Source organism: Carassius gibelio, chromosome B25 (assembly GCF_023724105.1).
Source record: "Carassius gibelio isolate Cgi1373 ecotype wild population from Czech Republic chromosome B25, carGib1.2-hapl.c, whole genome shotgun sequence".
NCBI classification, from domain to species: Eukaryota; Metazoa; Chordata; class Actinopteri; order Cypriniformes; family Cyprinidae; genus Carassius; species Carassius gibelio.
Window position 1 is genome coordinate 4989754 of NC_068420.1, and position 16393 is coordinate 5006146.

The window sequence follows — 16393 nt, forward strand, 5'->3', positions numbered from 1 at the left end:
AGCTGATGTGCATCATGCAGACTGTGAGTAAACTACAAGGAACCAAATCATTCACTTAAGTGTGATTTTCTACAATATTTCTCACATTACTAATCTTACTATTTCTGATCTATAATGTATTAATTAAATTAACTTAAAATGTACATAATTGGTACAATATTAGTCACATTCACTATTTCTAATCTATAATAAAATAACCTACTTAAATGTGCACTTGATATATATGTATATAGTTTCATGCATATTACTGACATACTTTTTTCATAATCTGTTTACATTGTGAAATATAATAAAATAACACAATAACTTAAAATTTGCATACAATATTTGTACAATATTAGTCACATTTTGCACATTATTTACTTTTACTGTTTCTATAATAAAAATTAAATAATTTATAAAAAACTAATTATAAAATACAAATATATTACACATACGATTTAATTCACAATCTTTGCTAACATTATATATGTAACTACGAGTAACAAAATCACTCTTTAAAATTAATTATTTTATTTAATTAATTATTAGTTTTTGTTTACATTTTTTATACAATATTTGTCACACACTCAAATATATAGTACACAATATATGTATTTATTTATATTGTTTGCTCCATATATATATATATATATATATATATATATATATATATATATATATATATATATATATACACACACACATAATGTACACACACACACACACACACATATATATATATAACACATATATATATATAAGAACAGCGTCCAGAACTCCTTCTCCGTCATGTTGTGAGGGACGTTCTCAGCGTATTTCTGCTTGACTGCAATCAAAGGCAGAGAGAGACAGGAAAAGGTATTATTCAATTCTTGTAGCATTTATTTGTCCTTAAACATTGCTTATTAATATTAGTCAGTGTTTGTAGCACAAAGCATATTAGGTTTTTTGTGAACTAAAACCATTTTTTTGTGAATTAAAATAAGCGTCTATACCTTTAAGACTACAATATGTAAATGACGTTTTTTATGATTGGTTTGACCATCTCTTGGTAAAATTTTAACAGCATTACATGTATTTGTCAAGGAGAAGACAGAATTATAACCATAATTATGATGTAAAAAGTCATAGTTATTAGATAAAAGTCACATTCATTTATAAAGTACTACATCATACAATGACATTTTTATGAGATAAAAAAATCTAAATGATGGTATAAATAAAAAATAAATAAAAATAAATCACAATTATTATGACATAAGTCAAAATTATGAAATTAAACCAATTGAGTTAAAAAAAAGGTAAAAATTATGAGTTAATTACAGCATAAAATGAAATTATGAGATAAAAATCATAATTAAAACAAAAGTAAAAATTATAAAAAATATTGAGATTAAATTAAGATAAAAATCCAAAATAAGGACATAAAACAGTTATGAGAGAAAAAGTAATTGGGTTTCTGCAGGATTTTTAAGCTCAAATTTAAGACTTTTTAAGACCCTTTTTAAGACCTGAACACATAAAATTAATACAATATGAGCGGTGTAGGGCAATGTCTATAGTATCATATAAAATACCATAAAAAGCATCATTAACAGTTCAGATACAAGTTTTCACAAAAACAAAGTTTTATAAAATTATAAACTTTATAATTCAGCCTTTGAAGTCAAAAGTAATCATTAATATATTCATTTAAACTATTACTATCAATAAATTATTATTTCAATTAACAAATTAGAGGAGTGCGATAACAATAAAAAAAAAGATATCTCCAAAATATTCTGGTATTTTATCAATAACAATAATTAGATGATATTTTGTAGAGTGTCTTATTGTGCTGATATATTAAGGACTACCATGGACAGCCATCTCCTGAATTTACATTCTTCATATTCTGTGTGGTCAGTTCACAGCAGTAATAGAAATTAATAACTTCCATCAAGTTTTATGGGCATTTTTTACCTTCAAGTAATTTTTTTTCTAAAAGTGTGCACTATCTTTTAAGTCAGAGTCTTGCATTTGGGTTGTTACCAAGCAAATTAAATCAGCATCAACAGAATTGATCTTTGCAATGCAGAGGAAACACAGAAGCTGCATTAGAAGTGTCCTTTACATGCATCTACACACCGTTTAATTTGTCCCCAAATTTAAGATCTCTTGAAATCCTAATGAAGTACTTCATTTGATACAACTAAATTTAAGACTTTGTAAGACACCGCAGAAACCCTGAATTATGTCGAAGTTAAGACTATTATATATAATATATTAAGACTATTTATATATAATAATAATTACATATGACAAAACCTATGGTTATGTCATATTTATTAATTTATCTCATAGTTATGTATTAGAAATGGTCTTCCATACAGGATGCAATTTGACAAGCTCAATGATGAAACTTCATCAAAGATGGCTGATTAAGAGTGACTAGTCACTGATTTAATACAGAAAGGGATGAATAACAAGCATTATGTATTTTTATGTTTATTACAGCATCACACTCTTATCTCAGTGGCAAACCATATCGTGAGTCCAGTACTTTATAAGTGAGTTGCTCCCTAAGTATTCTTCGAAATCAGTTTGTTATGACGATTCCTGTCGCTCTAGAAGGAAGCTGCGTCAGATCCTAATCACATATCTTACCTGTTGGGTAGGTTCTGAAGACAGACTCGATGATGTCAGAGGTCAGATTGTAGCGCAGGCCGTTGCAGCCGTCTGTCTGCGGTCTGATGTCGGCCTGTAATCACAGAGACAACACAATCATGATGTGAATTATTTACATCGTAACGTCTCTGTCAGTCACGTGATGCATTTGCACTCACCAGGAAGGCAGCAGAAATGCCCACTTCCTGTTTGTTGTTGTTGGAGAGGGAGTGTTCCACAGTATTCAGGCTCAGCCGATTGGCCCAGAACTCCTCAGCGCTGATCACCTGACTCACCACCAAGTCCTTATAGAGCTGGAAGAGGACAGGGTCTTCCTGCAACATCCTGGAACACAAAACATCAGCTGGAGGTCAGGTAATACCAGTAAAGAGAGAGTCAGGTGTCCCGTTTGCCTATATTACAGTGAAACATGGCAAATGAGATGAAAATGTCACCTGTTCTTCTCCTCCAGCTCTTTGTTAGCTTTCTTCTTGAACTTGGGCAGGAGCTGCTGCAGGAGGTCTTTGGTGGCGTCTCTGTCCTTCAGTGCTGTGCTCCCATTGGAGAAATGAAAGGTGGTGCTTTCTCCCGTGTGCAGAATCAGCTGAAGCTGGATCTTTGCCTTCCCATCGGGACTGATCTTCTGACCTGCATTTGAGAATAATTACAGAAAATCACATTACAAACTTTGATTCAAAGCAGAAGCATGTTTAATGTTTGATTTGAACACACACACATACACATATACTGCAAGTATGAATTAAATACCCTTTTCATATTGTAATGTTATTTATTCCTGTGATGCGCAGCTGTATTTTCTGCATCATTACTCCAGTCTTCAGTGTCACATGATCTTCAGAAAACAGTCTAATATGCTGATTTGCTGCTTAAGAAACATTTCTGATTATTATCAGTGTTGGAAATAGTTGTGCGGAATCAATATTTCTACAGAAACCATGATACATTTTTTTTCAGGATTCTTTGAATAAAGGAAAAGAAAAGCATTTAATTTTAATACATTTAATACACATTTGCTGAATAAAAGTGTTACACACATAGATAGATAGAAAGACAGACAGACAGATGACCGACAGACAGACAGACAGAGAGACAGATGACAGACAGACAGACAGACAGACAGACAGAGAGACAGATAGAGAGACAGACAGACAGACAGAGAGACAGATGACAGACAGACAGATAGACAGATAGAGAGACAGACAGACAGACAGACAGATAGACAGACAGATAGAGAGACAGACAGAGAGACAGATGACAGACAGACAGAGAGACAGACAGACAGACAGACAGAGAGACAGATAGACAGACAGACAGATAGAGAGACAGACAGAGAGACAGATGACAGACAGACAGACAGACAGAGAGACAGACAGACAGACAGAGAGACAGATGACAGACAGACAGACAGACAGAGAGACAGACAGACAGAGAGACAGATAGACAGACAGACAGACAGAGAGACAGAGAGATAGATAGATAGATAGATAGATAGATAGATAGATAGATAGATATTTTATTATACATTGGCATCACTGAACAAGCTCAGAGCTCATGGTAGGTCTGTCTGAAGAGTAACCTGCTTTTGTATGCATGGATTCCTGCTATTTTAGCAAGTCAAAGTCACACTCTTGTAGTCCCTCTAAACCATCCGAAGCCAAAAGAGGCGTCATAGGCCGAAACCTGAGTGAAACTCACAGCGGATGTCGGCATACAGGTGGCTGACTGTGAAGCGGTCCTTCCCTTCAGGACCCCAGGCGATCCGCTCAGCCATCAGGTACAAAGTCCCGTCCTGCTTCCTCTGACGGACCTTCTTCACCACCAACAACACCTCCTCGGACAGAGACGCCATGGCTTCGGAAAGAAAGAGAACGATCTGATTAATAACGCAGGACATTGACATTTATTGATAGCACATCACATCATTTCAAATCCCATTAGAAACCTGGGCAGGGCTGTGAACAATAGGGGTGAAGTTAGTTTAGACATAAAAACATGCAGAAAAAAAGATAAAAGACCGGATTTAAGCCATTAATCAGATTCAGAAAAGATATAAAATCATATACATATCAGATTTGACATCAGATTCAGATCAGACTGAGAATTGAAATGCAATCAGATTCGGATTAGATCAAATATGACAGATTTAGATTGAGACCAGATATTAAATCATATTAAGAATCGGACCATAAGAGATATTAAACTAGCTATGATTCAGGTCAGACTCAGAATGTAGATGAAATCAGATTAGGTTCCGATCAGATTCAATTTAACACTAAATTAAATCCAGAATCAGATCAGAGCAGATATTAAATCAGATATGAGAACAGAAACCAGATTAGAATCCGATCAGATTCAGAATGTATTATTACATCGCTTTCTGAATCAAGGACAGACATTAAAGCAGACATGACAGTAAATTCAGACTAGACTCAGAATAGAAATCAAATCAGAATCGGTTCAGATTCAAAATAACAGATATCAAACCAGATTCAGACTGGAGCTAACAGCAATAGCACACATCGCGTTTACTTCCCAAAAACCTTTACTAAAGTCAATAAACTGAGACTCATTTTGCAGTATATGAACAACTACGACTCTAAACTACTGCTTTTTAACGGAGACCTTTTAAACATAACAAAAATACATTTTAAACACATTTAAAGGTGATGAATCTGAAATCTGCACCTAAACGCTGAACTCACGCACACAGCCGGAGACTTTAATTAAAGTGCTTTATTTTAATACAGTAACCCCTCACCTGGCGCTCCAAGGCTGCTGAAGCCGTAGCCGATATTGATATTGTGGTAAACAGAGTGAAGTCAGTGTAAATGACAGTATTTGTTTTGTTTACAGTCGTTTCGTACACCGTGAGTGACAGCAGCCATCAGATCCGCCGCCATAGAAACTGAGTGAAGCCAGAAACCCCGACGCGCGCTTAATTATAACGGCCGCAAAACGGAACCTGCTTCAAGATTATAGTACCGTGTACGATCAATGCTTTCAGGTTTTATAATATAATATAATATAATATAATATAATATAATATAATATAATATAATATAATATAATATAATATAATATAATATAATATAATATAATATAATATAATTCCAAACTTTTATTTAGTAACATGACTTTTATTTTGACAGAAGACAGCGCTCTTGTTCCTCCTTGTTCCTTCCCACTGTAGACGTTGCTGATGGAACATGAAAGCGAGTGACAGTTGTTTATGTGAAGCGGTCAATGAATTGGTTTGGCTTCGGTTTCGATGGCTTTGGCCAGATAATGCCGGCAGATGTGATTGGACAGGTATTGTGTAAAGTGAACACACCTGTCCTGATATCAGATGTGTGCAGGTCAAACTGTAGAGTCAGGGTCAGAGCCAGCTGGAGCTCCAGAGCTGATGTGCATCATGCAGACTGTGAGTAAACTACAAGGAACCAAATCATTCACTTAAGTGTGATTTTCTACAATATTTCTCACATTACTAATCTTACTATTTCTGATCTATAATGTATTAATTAAATTAACTTAAAATGTACATAATTGGTACAATATTAGTCACATTCACTATTTCTAATCTATAATAAAATAACCTACTTAAATGTGCACTTGATATATATGTATATAGTTTCATGCATATTACTGACATACTTTTTTCATAATCTGTTTACATTGTGAAATATAATAAAATAACACAATAACTTAAAATTTGCATACAATATTTGTACAATATTAGTCACATTTTGCACATTATTTACTTTTACTGTTTCTATAATAAAAATTAAATAATTTATAAAAAACTAATTATAAAATACAAATATATTACACATACGATTTAATTCACAATCTTTGCTAACATTATATATGTAACTACGAGTAACAAAATCACTCTTTAAAATTAATTATTTTATTTAATTAATTATTAGTTTTTGTTTACATTTTTTATACAATATTTGTCACACACTCAAATATATAGTACACAATATATGTATTTATTTATATTGTTTGCTCCATATATATATATATATATATATATATATATATATATATATATATATATATATATATACACACACACATAATGTACACACACACACACACACACATATATATATATATATATATATATATATATATATATATATATATATATATATATATATATATATATGCAAACACAGCTATCTATGAGTAACCAAATTATTTCCTAAATATTTTTTATTGTTTTCAGATTTGTTTTTTGTTTTTTTATAGTTATAATTTAAAAATAAATAAACAATATACATTTTGTTTGACTATGTTTTAAATGCATTAATTTACTATAATATTTTTTGTGCATGTCACTCACATACATTTTTTTAACCCTATCCTTTGTTCACACTAGATGCATCCCCTTTTCTCTGTGAATTTGGTTTCAGGTTGCAGTGGTGTGTGTGTGTCCGGGTTCGCGTCTGGTTCATCAGAAGAGGATGGCCGAGGTATTCTTCCACAGAGTCAGGGCTGCACAGACGCTCTCATCAGTGAAAGATACCTGATGCTCAACTTCACAGACAGAGTGGAATGCTGGGAAATCCAGCGCCCACAAAACAAGCTCGTGTGGAAGAGAGAGCAAGACAATACCGGTAGCACACTGATAGCTTCTTATGCATAGTCAAGTTCTGAAAGTACGGTGATGATATTGATGTGATGTGTTTACTCAGGACATGCTGCTGCACTGCCGCTAGTGTCAGGAGGCTACATCATGCCCAAACCTCCTTTTTTCCGTCCTCTCTGCTCTAAACTGTGTGCCTTGAGCCTGGCGCTGGGCTCTGAACATGCTGTGCTGCTGACGTTGGACGGGACTGTGTATTCCTGGGGATCTGGAAGGTACAAGACATTTATTAACATTAGTAAACTGCATTTGTTTTAACACATGCATTATATACAGTATCACTATATTACATTTACCAAAAGGATTAGTTAACGTAAACCAATTAAAATATTTCTTAGTCTTAGTTCATGCTCATTTCAATATTTCCTAAGTATCTTTTAACATTATTTAAGAGACCTGAGCTGGCATGATCTAAAAGAAATATTTTCATTAACCAATATTTACAACGATTGATAAATGTTGTAACAGATGAAGTGTAGTGCTCATTGTTTGATAATGTTTAGACCTTATTTTAAAGTGTTACCAAAAATATAGTTATATTAATTGAAGAATTAATCTGCATTTATGGGCGAGTCTCACAAAGCCGGTCAAGAACAGGTCATATTTCAGATTAAAAATAAGAAAATTAGCATATTTTTTTTATTGATTTTATTGACAATTAAGCATGTTTTATTAGAAATTTGCATTACTGTAGCAGTGTTGTTATTGTATCCTTAAACTATTCAAAATCATTTTCAGTTATAAAAAATAAAACTAAACTAAAACAGATTGGAAAGATGAAAAACTGAAACTTAAAAAAAACAAAAAAACCAACTTAAACCGAAAGTAGCAAATTTGGCATGGCAGCTAACTGAAATAAAATATGTTTACGTTAACGTACTACAATTAGGAAAATTAAAACTTAAATAAAAATTCATAAAAGCTAAATGACAAAAAATTATAAAAGCACATAAAATTTACTTTACTAAAACTGAAAATATATAAATGAAAAGCTAAATATACATATTTAAGAAAAATGGCAAACGCACATAACAAAATAAAAAAAACTGCAAATTAAAATGAAAACAGAGAATATAAAAATAAAAGCAATATTTTTAACTATTAATAACTACTATAATAGTGTAGAAATTATACTAAAATAAATATTGTTTTAATGCAGTGTGTGTGTGTGTGTATGTATATATATTTATTTATTTATTATTATTAATATTTATTTTTTTATTGAAAAACATTTATATTTATCATCATGGCAGTGTTTTTTGACCTGTCTTTAAGTTATGCTTATTGTGAAAATTCACTGCATTTTAATAATATTTTCTGTGAGATGTAACTGAAGCATGTTTTTAAGCTGATGTTTTGTTTTGTCAGTCACGGTCAGCTGGGTCACGGTGCTCTGACGTCACAGGAGGAACCTCAGGTGCTGGAGGCGTTGTGGGGCGTCCCGATCAGAGCAGTGTCTGCTGGGAACTGGCACTCCGCGTCCGTCAGCGGTAAGTGGTTTCCTGAAGCCTTCATCATCAAATTCAGTCATTTGGTTGCTCATACTAATATACAGAATGTTCAATGTGCATTGTGTTTAGCTGGTGGGGACCTGTATATGTGGGGATGGAATGAAAGCGGGCAGCTCGGCCTGCCATCTAGAGGCCTGGAGGAGGAAAAGCGCAGAGGAAAAAGCAGTGGTAAAATGACTACATATGTGACCCTGGAGCACAAAACCAGGTCATTTTTTTTAATTGGGATTTATACATAATCTCAAAGATGAATAAATAATATTTCCATTGATGTATGGTTTATTAGGATCTGACAATATTTGGCCAAGGGTGCAAAAATCTAAATATTGAGAAAATCGCTTTTAAAGTTGTCCAAATGGGGTTCTTAGCATTTCATATTACTTATCAGAAATTAAGTGTTGATATATTTACAGTAGGAAGTTTACAAAATATCTTCATGGAACATAACTTAATATCCTAATGGCTTAAGACTGCTTTTACTACACAGCTACATGATCTGTTACTGTGCAGGAAACACTGAGCAGCCCGTAAATGAAGATGGAAAGAAGGAAGCGGATGTGTTTATTTCTATTCAAGCGTTCCCAGCTCTAGTAGATGTGCCTAATGTGTCCGAGATCAGCAGGATCAGCTGTGGATCCCGTCATACAGCGGCCGTCTCCGGTGAGATCCGGATCTGATCACTGCAGCACACACTGGACTCAGAAATTATTCAATTAACTTATTCTTTTTTTTTTTATTTGTAGGTACAGGGGATCTGTACACCTGGGGATGGGGTGAGAGTTTGCTTCGTTTACTAGAAATAAATCCATGTAAACAATCTCTCATGCATTTGTGACTTTGCTGGATAAGTGCATTAAAGGAATAAGTCATTCAAAAATGAAAGTTTGCTGAAAATGTATTCGCCCTTACGCAAGATGAGCCTTTTCAGATTTGGAGAAATGTAGCATTGCATTACTTGCTCACCAATGGAAGTGAATGGGTGCCGTCAGAATGAGAGTCCAAACTGTTGATGAAAACATCACAATAATTCACAAGTAATCCAGTGAAAAAGTGTGTTCTCTTATCCTCTCACATCAAATTTACCTTTTTTCTTTTTGACTTTTAAACGGTGCAGATTTCTCTCCTGATTCAGATTAGATTATTTTTTTCACTGAAGAAAGAAAATGTATGGATTATGTGCTCATATTTTAGCTGGAAGAAATAGTATGAAGTTGAAAACATCTTGATTGATCTGTTTCTTACAAACATGCAGCTTTTCACTTCACGTCATTAACTGATGGACTGGAGTGGTGTGGATTATTGTGATGTTTTTATCAGCTGTTTGGACTCTCATTCTGACGGCACCCATTCACTGCAGAGCATCCATTGCTGAGCAAGTGATGCAATGCTACATTTCTCCAAACCTGATGAAGAAACAAACCTAATGGCCTAAGAGTGAGTAAGCTTTCAGCAAGTTTGGGTGACCTATTCCTTTACTTTTCTTTCTTTAAAAACAAATGATACTGAACCCAAACTGTTAAAAGGTAAAGTGTGGTTTCCAAAAGTGCTAAAAGTTGCCCTTTCTCTGTCTGTGTCATGTTTTTAGGCCATTATGGACAGCTGGGACATGGCACTGAAAATAGCACAGATGAGCCAACACTGGTGGATTACTTCCCTAGCCATCGAATGTGTGTTAAGGATGTTATTTGTGGGTTATGGAACACTTTTGTGTCCGCTGTGCCAAAAGAACAACCTCCATCCAGACTGGAATAGACTGAGTGTCCTATAAATACAGAGATGTCAAACTTGCAGATTTAGATTTTATTAAATTAGGTACAAATATATGATCCAAAATAAAGGATAGAAAGTCAGTTTTTTTTTAACAGAGTAAGTAAAAATGTTCTCAGACATATAGAAATGGTAGAAATATTGAATAAGAATATACATTCATAATTAGGACACTATATTATTGAAAGATCAAAGGCGCAGGTGAAAGATCCGGACCGGAAGCAGCTTCCATTCGGTGTAAACTTCACAACACAATCTTGAATGAACTGCAAAAGAAGATGCACAGAGTCAATGAGGACAGATGCTGCCTTCAAGGCTTAGGAAGTTCAAACTTAAAAGATCACAAGTTGTAATTATGATGGGATTTTGGTCAGGATAAATTTGTAAATTTCACATATTTTCCTCACTTTTTTGCCTCTCAGATGTTTCACTAATACCAAATTATAAAGTACAATATCTGGATAAGGTATAATTGATGCTTTATTCATTTTATAATTATGGTGCCGCAACAAAGAATGATGGGAAATCTAATTTAGTTATGTAAGCCAAACAAAATATATACATATAATAATATATATACATAAGTCTGCAAAATTTGTGTCAAACTATCAAGTTAAAATACTACACTTATTTAAACTGAAATTAAAATAATTTAATAATTACATTTAAAAAAGCTATATAGCTTTTATAAACTACAATTTACTTTATTAAATTAATTAATATAAAAGAATGATCAAAGTTATATAGAAATATTTTTTAAATCTAATAAAAAAATCACACAAAAAAACTTAATTACTTGAAAATATAAACGGAATATATAAAAAGCTAATTCAAAAAATGTATACAAATTATATATATTCAGCAAAATCTGGATAATTCTAGTTGACATACTACACTTACACTGAAATACAATATTTCAATAATTTAATAATTACATTTCTAAAAGCTATAAAGAAAACTTATATAACATAAAAACTAATTTTAAAACTAAACACACAGGTAAAGCTTCTTCGCCATCGCCTGTTCAATAAATAATATGAAAAAACTCAACTGTACACTAAACACAAGTGACACTTAATCAGACTTAAGGCAGCAAAATATATTTCAACTGTGCCTTTTTTTCACTTTTTTTAATAAAAAGTAAAATTCAGTCACCTGACAAAATCTGGAGATCTGGAGATGACATGCTGAAATTCGGAGAGATTGACGGTGCCGTCCTTATCAATGTCTGACTCCTCCAGGATCTGCACAGAGACATGTGTTTAGTTAGTGAAGTTGATCTGGCAGCTGTCTCTCACCGATGTGATGTACACACTCACATTGCCTATGAGCTGTTTCATCTCCTCTCCCGTCAGACGAGTGTCGTCCGTCTCTCCAGTCAGAGAGTTCACCAGCTTCTCCAGGTCTCTAGCATCAAGAGTCCCGTCATCGTCAAAGTCTGCAGCATAACAAGTGTTTACAATGACTGCATTGGATTTCACTGTTGTGTTAAATGTCAGTATTGAGGACAATCCATCTACTACCAAAGATTCGGAAAGCGTAGTGGGACTTGATTTCCAGGGTCGCCGAATCGCTGAAGGCACTCAAGAGGTCCAGGAAATCCTCAAAGCTCAAGCTGCCATCCTTCAGGTCAGAGGTCGAGAAGACCTGACATATCCTTTTCCGGAAGGGGTTGGACTGTGACAGCCAACAAAAACACAAAATATGTATATATTATGTATACAGAGGTCACAATATATACAGCTGGATCTGGAAGGATTAGAAGATATTTAGCTTTAAACATTAGGGTTTTTGCATTGTGACTGCAGTATAGACTTCGGGCTCTATTTTAACGGTCTAAACGTATGGCGCAGGTGCACTTAGGGTGTGTCTAAATCCACTTATGCCATTTTAACCATAAAAAAAAAATGCATGGTCTAAAAAGAGTCTCATCTCCCATTCCCTGTAAAAGCCAGACTGAACGCATCTCCAGAGAGGAAACGGATCTGCTGACCATCTACGAGACAAGCTGGATTTCACCGAAGCCCCCTGACTATAACACACAATCATGAACATAATCTTTTTAAATGTTTAATATTTGGCATGTTCGTGTGCTGCTGTGCTTCCCTTTGTGTTGTGGACCAGCCTAAAGGTTCATATTACTAACACGCTTTAGCTTTTTTGACGCATTAACTTTAGACCAGGGGCCTGTTTCAGAAAGGAGGTTAAGTGAAAACTCTGAGTATGTTAATCCTGAAATGAGGGAAACTCTAGGTTCTCTAAACTCTAGGGATATAAATTAAGTGCATTTTATATTTTATAAAATTATATGCCAGTGTGGTAATAAAAATAATCCTAATGCAAATGGAAAACAAGATTATTCTGGGTGTCTATTACTAAGTGCAAATCTACTGTAGCTCCGCCCTCCCTTGACACATAAGGTTAAATACGACACATGTGAATAACGGCTTCAATGGTGTAGGCTGTAATGTTTTGGGCACGGAAAACTAGCTTGTAACGCGATTGATCGGGTTAGAGTCCAGCTTTGGCTGAGCTCGTTCTTCTCACTTTTCCCATCACTTGTCTCCTTAGAATTTATTTCCAATAAAAATGAACAAAATGTTCTAAAAGTGGAAGTAAAGTGCCTAACGAGTGTTTAATAATGATACAACTATTTATTATTTTAATAAATACAACCATTTACAATCTGTTATTATTGCATTCTGTTAATGTATAACAATAGTGAGGTGCAAATGTATCTGGCAGTATAAAGTATAACTAGCATCTAATTATTATTTACACTTAGCCTGCTGCAAAGAACTGCTAGTTTTACATGGTATATAAAATATATCACGATTTTCACTGTACATTTTTTTCTGTAAATAGCATCTAGAGCTACTTGCACTTAGCCTACTGTAAATAGGATCTATAGCTTAGAAAGTATGTTAATTCCACTTAGTGTAAATAGCCACTGCCGTATTTTTCTTACTCTATTGGCAGATCATTTATAAAATAAGAAAAAAAATATTATATATATATATTTTTATTTTTTTTTGCCCATGAGATACCATAAAATGATTAGCTATTAGTTCATTAATCTAACGTTCTGCCAGTTTTCACCTTTGATATTATAACACTGAGAAGAATTAGATTTGTATTGAGTCTGAAGTCTGCAGACGGCTTTTTGGCGGGAGCTGTTGCCATGGTGAATTGTAATATCAGAGTCAGTCAATTTAGAGCTGATTAAACCAACTCATTTCAGCTGTTCTGTAACCGAAAACTCAGAGTTTTCCATCTCAGGGTAAGTCAAATCAGAGTTCAAGTTTAAACGCAGAGTTGGTTGAACCTCCTTAGTGAAACGGGCCCCAGGTTTCATTTGGCTCAAAATAGCAGTGCCCATTAGTGCACAAATAGGCACAAATGCATTTGTCATTTAAATAACTTGGCAACGGACTTGAAAATGACAACTGTGTCAGGCTGAAACTGGCAAAAATAGATAGGGTGCTTTATCTGTTACCTTCAGTTCAGGAAGTGTGAGGACCTTCTCCATGGACACCCTGGCGCCGTACGGTCCATTTTCCTTGTCCTGCAGTTCAGAGAATATTTTGTGTGCCCTAAACAAACACATTGATGATCAGCCCCAAAAGTCTATAGTGTAATGACATTCAAAAAAATTTTAAGTATTAGGTAATAACACATTACATTTAGTCATTTAGCAGACGCTTTTATCCAAAGCGACTTACAAATGACAATGGAAGCAATCAAAAACTAGAAAAGTGCAGTGATACATAAGTCATATAACAAGTCTCAGTTAGCTCAAACGGAGTACATGTAGCTTTTAAGTGGTTTTAAATAATATAATAATTAAAAAGAAAGTTTTAAGTTTTGTGTTTTATATATATATATATATATATATATATATATATATATATATATATATATATATATATATATATATACACACACACACAGTTTCAGTAACTTAACTACTGTGAATTTGTTTAGTTCAGGTATTGTCACAACGACAAATCCACTTTACAGGGAATGCCTTGGCTAAATGTACCACGGTTGAGATGATGTACATATGGAAAGGCAACAATAAAAAAAAATTTATATATATATATATATATATTAGTTGGTAACTGAAATGAAGCTAAAATAAATAATGTTAGATGAAAAATGTAAACGAAATGTTGAAATGTTGCATTGACAAATAAAATAAGTTGAAATACTGCAATTAACAACACTAAAACTTAAATAAAAATAAATTAGAGCTAAATATAAATATTTAAAATGTTGAATTAGATACAAAAAAATGAATTTGTCCTAAAAGTGACAAAAACACTTATAACAAAATATATTTTGATAAATACCAGATTATAAATAATAAAACAACCCTGCAATTAATCAGTCTGTCAAGTTTCATCTCTCTTCCTAACCTGAACACAAGACCAAAGAAACAAAGTAAACTGTATAATCAATATTACTATTAAAACTTACTTTCCTGAAAGCAGCAAAGCATAACTTTACTTAAAAAGTTTGAGCACATCGTGACTTTACTTACATTAAGATTTCTTGCTTTGTGAGAAATGTGAGCTCCTGTGTAGGCAAAAATGATAAACAAATAAAAGCAACTCATCGATACAGTATAAAGAATAAATGTTCAATAAATTAACATTTTTATCTCTATCTCTCTATCGTTGTGTGTCTGTCTCACCTGATACTCTGATAGAAGATCTTTCGATAACTTGCTCGATGTTCCCCCCATCACAAACTGCTCTTGTTCTGCGCGAATGGTACTTTTAATACGAGTTAGTACGATTAATGTTACTGTTGTTTCATAAAAACCAAGGTGAATGCCAAAAGTTTTGCTGTTTTTAGCCAACAGGCTAAATAAAGAAACTTTGGTCGAAGCACTGCCCTTCCGCTTCCTGGATGACGTCAGTTGACGTTACCATGGGAACAAATGTGCACTGTGTAAAGCAGAGCCGTTGAAAAACATATTTAACGGCTCTGGTGTAAAGTAAACAAAAGGGATTTTTCTGTAACTTCCTCGAGTTTGAGCTGCGGAGTTCATAGATATACATAATAAAGGCTTTATCATGTATCTCTATGGCGGAGTTGAGTTATACAAGGAAATGACGTTTGGTTATAAAATGTTCACTTCTGTATACCCAATAGCACAATAAAGTTGTGAATAAAATGTAATTAGTTCCTGGAGCATACTCATTGCTAGTTGTAGGCGTAACGTTAACTGTGCTAAATATTCATGCCCATATATTATTCCGACTAAATGCTGGGAAGGAAATTACATTATATTATTCTTATAGCATCATACTGCTCTGACTTTTTGATCTGCAATGTGCTTATTATTTCAAAAGGTGGCATTATATCACAAAAACAATCCACTGTCGTTCCACGTATTTATTATGAAATAAATAAACAATTTATTTACAAATGTATTTTTGTTAATTAAATATCCCTACGTTCTCCATGCTGTAGCTTCTTGGCAATAGTGAATCAGTGAAATTATTTTAAAGTTTCTGTGTTTCAAACAAAATGTTGAAAACTATTATAGCCTAAATAAAACCAATAGGTATGCCTACACGTTTTCAAGGTACATTTTTGTAATTGCATAAAATGCATTTAAAAAATGTATAGGGGATAAATAAAGAGTTTTTAACAAGGGTGTAAAATGTATTAGGGACACTCGTTCCTAGTTATAGTTTTAATGTGTATTTGTCAATTTTGTAATGTAATGTAAACTATTTTAAGCAGCATACCCCGTGTGGGATAAGGGTGGGTTCAGTCGGTTGGACCTCTTTCGATCAAA

The 16393-nt window shown here is 33.5% G+C and overlaps 3 protein-coding genes across 7 annotated transcripts in view; 1 reads left to right on the forward strand and 2 right to left on the reverse strand.

The window, feature by feature from the left end:
* The window catches only part of gtf2h1 (general transcription factor IIH, polypeptide 1), a 14831-nt gene extending 9257 nt beyond the window's left edge, over positions 1–5574 (reverse strand). Inside the window, exons 1-4 of one of the 4 annotated variants that reach the window (XM_052597626.1) lie at positions 5408–5574; positions 4345–4500; positions 3084–3276; positions 2808–2973 (exon numbers count right to left, since the gene is read on the reverse strand). In XM_052597626.1, coding sequence (XP_052453586.1) covers positions 2808–2973; positions 3084–3276; positions 4345–4498 — 513 coding nt within the window. In that variant the 5' untranslated portion in view covers positions 4499–4500; positions 5408–5574. The remainder of the gene's footprint in view (positions 1–2807; positions 2974–3083; positions 3277–4344; positions 4501–5407) is intronic. The other 3 variants (XM_052597625.1, XM_052597624.1, XM_052597622.1) reach the window with 3 other exon arrangements.
* LOC128014231 (RCC1 domain-containing protein 1) overlaps positions 1–11046 on the forward strand; it is an 11258-nt gene extending 212 nt beyond the window's left edge. The window contains exons 1-8 of one of the 2 annotated variants that reach the window (XM_052597627.1): positions 1–23; positions 7071–7274; positions 7353–7518; positions 8672–8793; positions 8884–8982; positions 9325–9474; positions 9558–9587; positions 10400–11046. The exon at positions 1–23 is cut by the window's left edge and continues 212 nt beyond it. In XM_052597627.1, coding sequence (XP_052453587.1) covers positions 1–23; positions 7071–7274; positions 7353–7518; positions 8672–8793; positions 8884–8982; positions 9325–9474; positions 9558–9587; positions 10400–10566 — 961 coding nt within the window. In that variant the 3' untranslated portion in view covers positions 10567–11046. Of the gene's footprint in view, positions 24–5837; positions 6071–7070; positions 7275–7352; positions 7519–8671; positions 8794–8883; positions 8983–9324; positions 9475–9557; positions 9588–10399 lie in introns of those variants that run through there. The other variant, XM_052597628.1, reaches the window with a different exon arrangement.
* On the reverse strand, positions 10600–15539 carry cib1 (calcium and integrin binding 1 (calmyrin)). The gene is made up of 7 exons (XM_052597629.1): positions 15278–15539; positions 15125–15159; positions 14078–14174; positions 12105–12258; positions 11901–12019; positions 11737–11825; positions 10600–10847 (listed from the first exon to the last, which is right to left on the reverse strand). The coding sequence occupies exons 1-7, from the start codon at positions 15326–15328 to the stop codon at positions 10826–10828; spliced, it is 567 nt and encodes a 188-aa protein (XP_052453589.1). The 5' UTR covers positions 15329–15539; the 3' UTR covers positions 10600–10825.
* Positions 15540–16393: the final 854 nt, after the last annotated feature.

Excerpts from the sequence above, each read along its gene's own strand:
- cib1 (XM_052597629.1), bottom strand. The coding sequence starts at position 15,328 with ATGGGGGGAACATCGAGCAAGTTATCGAAAGATCTTCTATCAGAGTAT. Across the intron at positions 15,160-15,277 it reads ATCTTCTATCAGAGTATCAG|GAGCTCACATTTCTCACAAA; the intron begins GTGAGACAGACA and ends TTGCCTACACAG. Across the intron at positions 12,259-14,077 it reads TCACACTTCCTGAACTGAAG|TCCAACCCCTTCCGGAAAAG; the intron begins GTAACAGATAAA and ends TGGCTGTCACAG.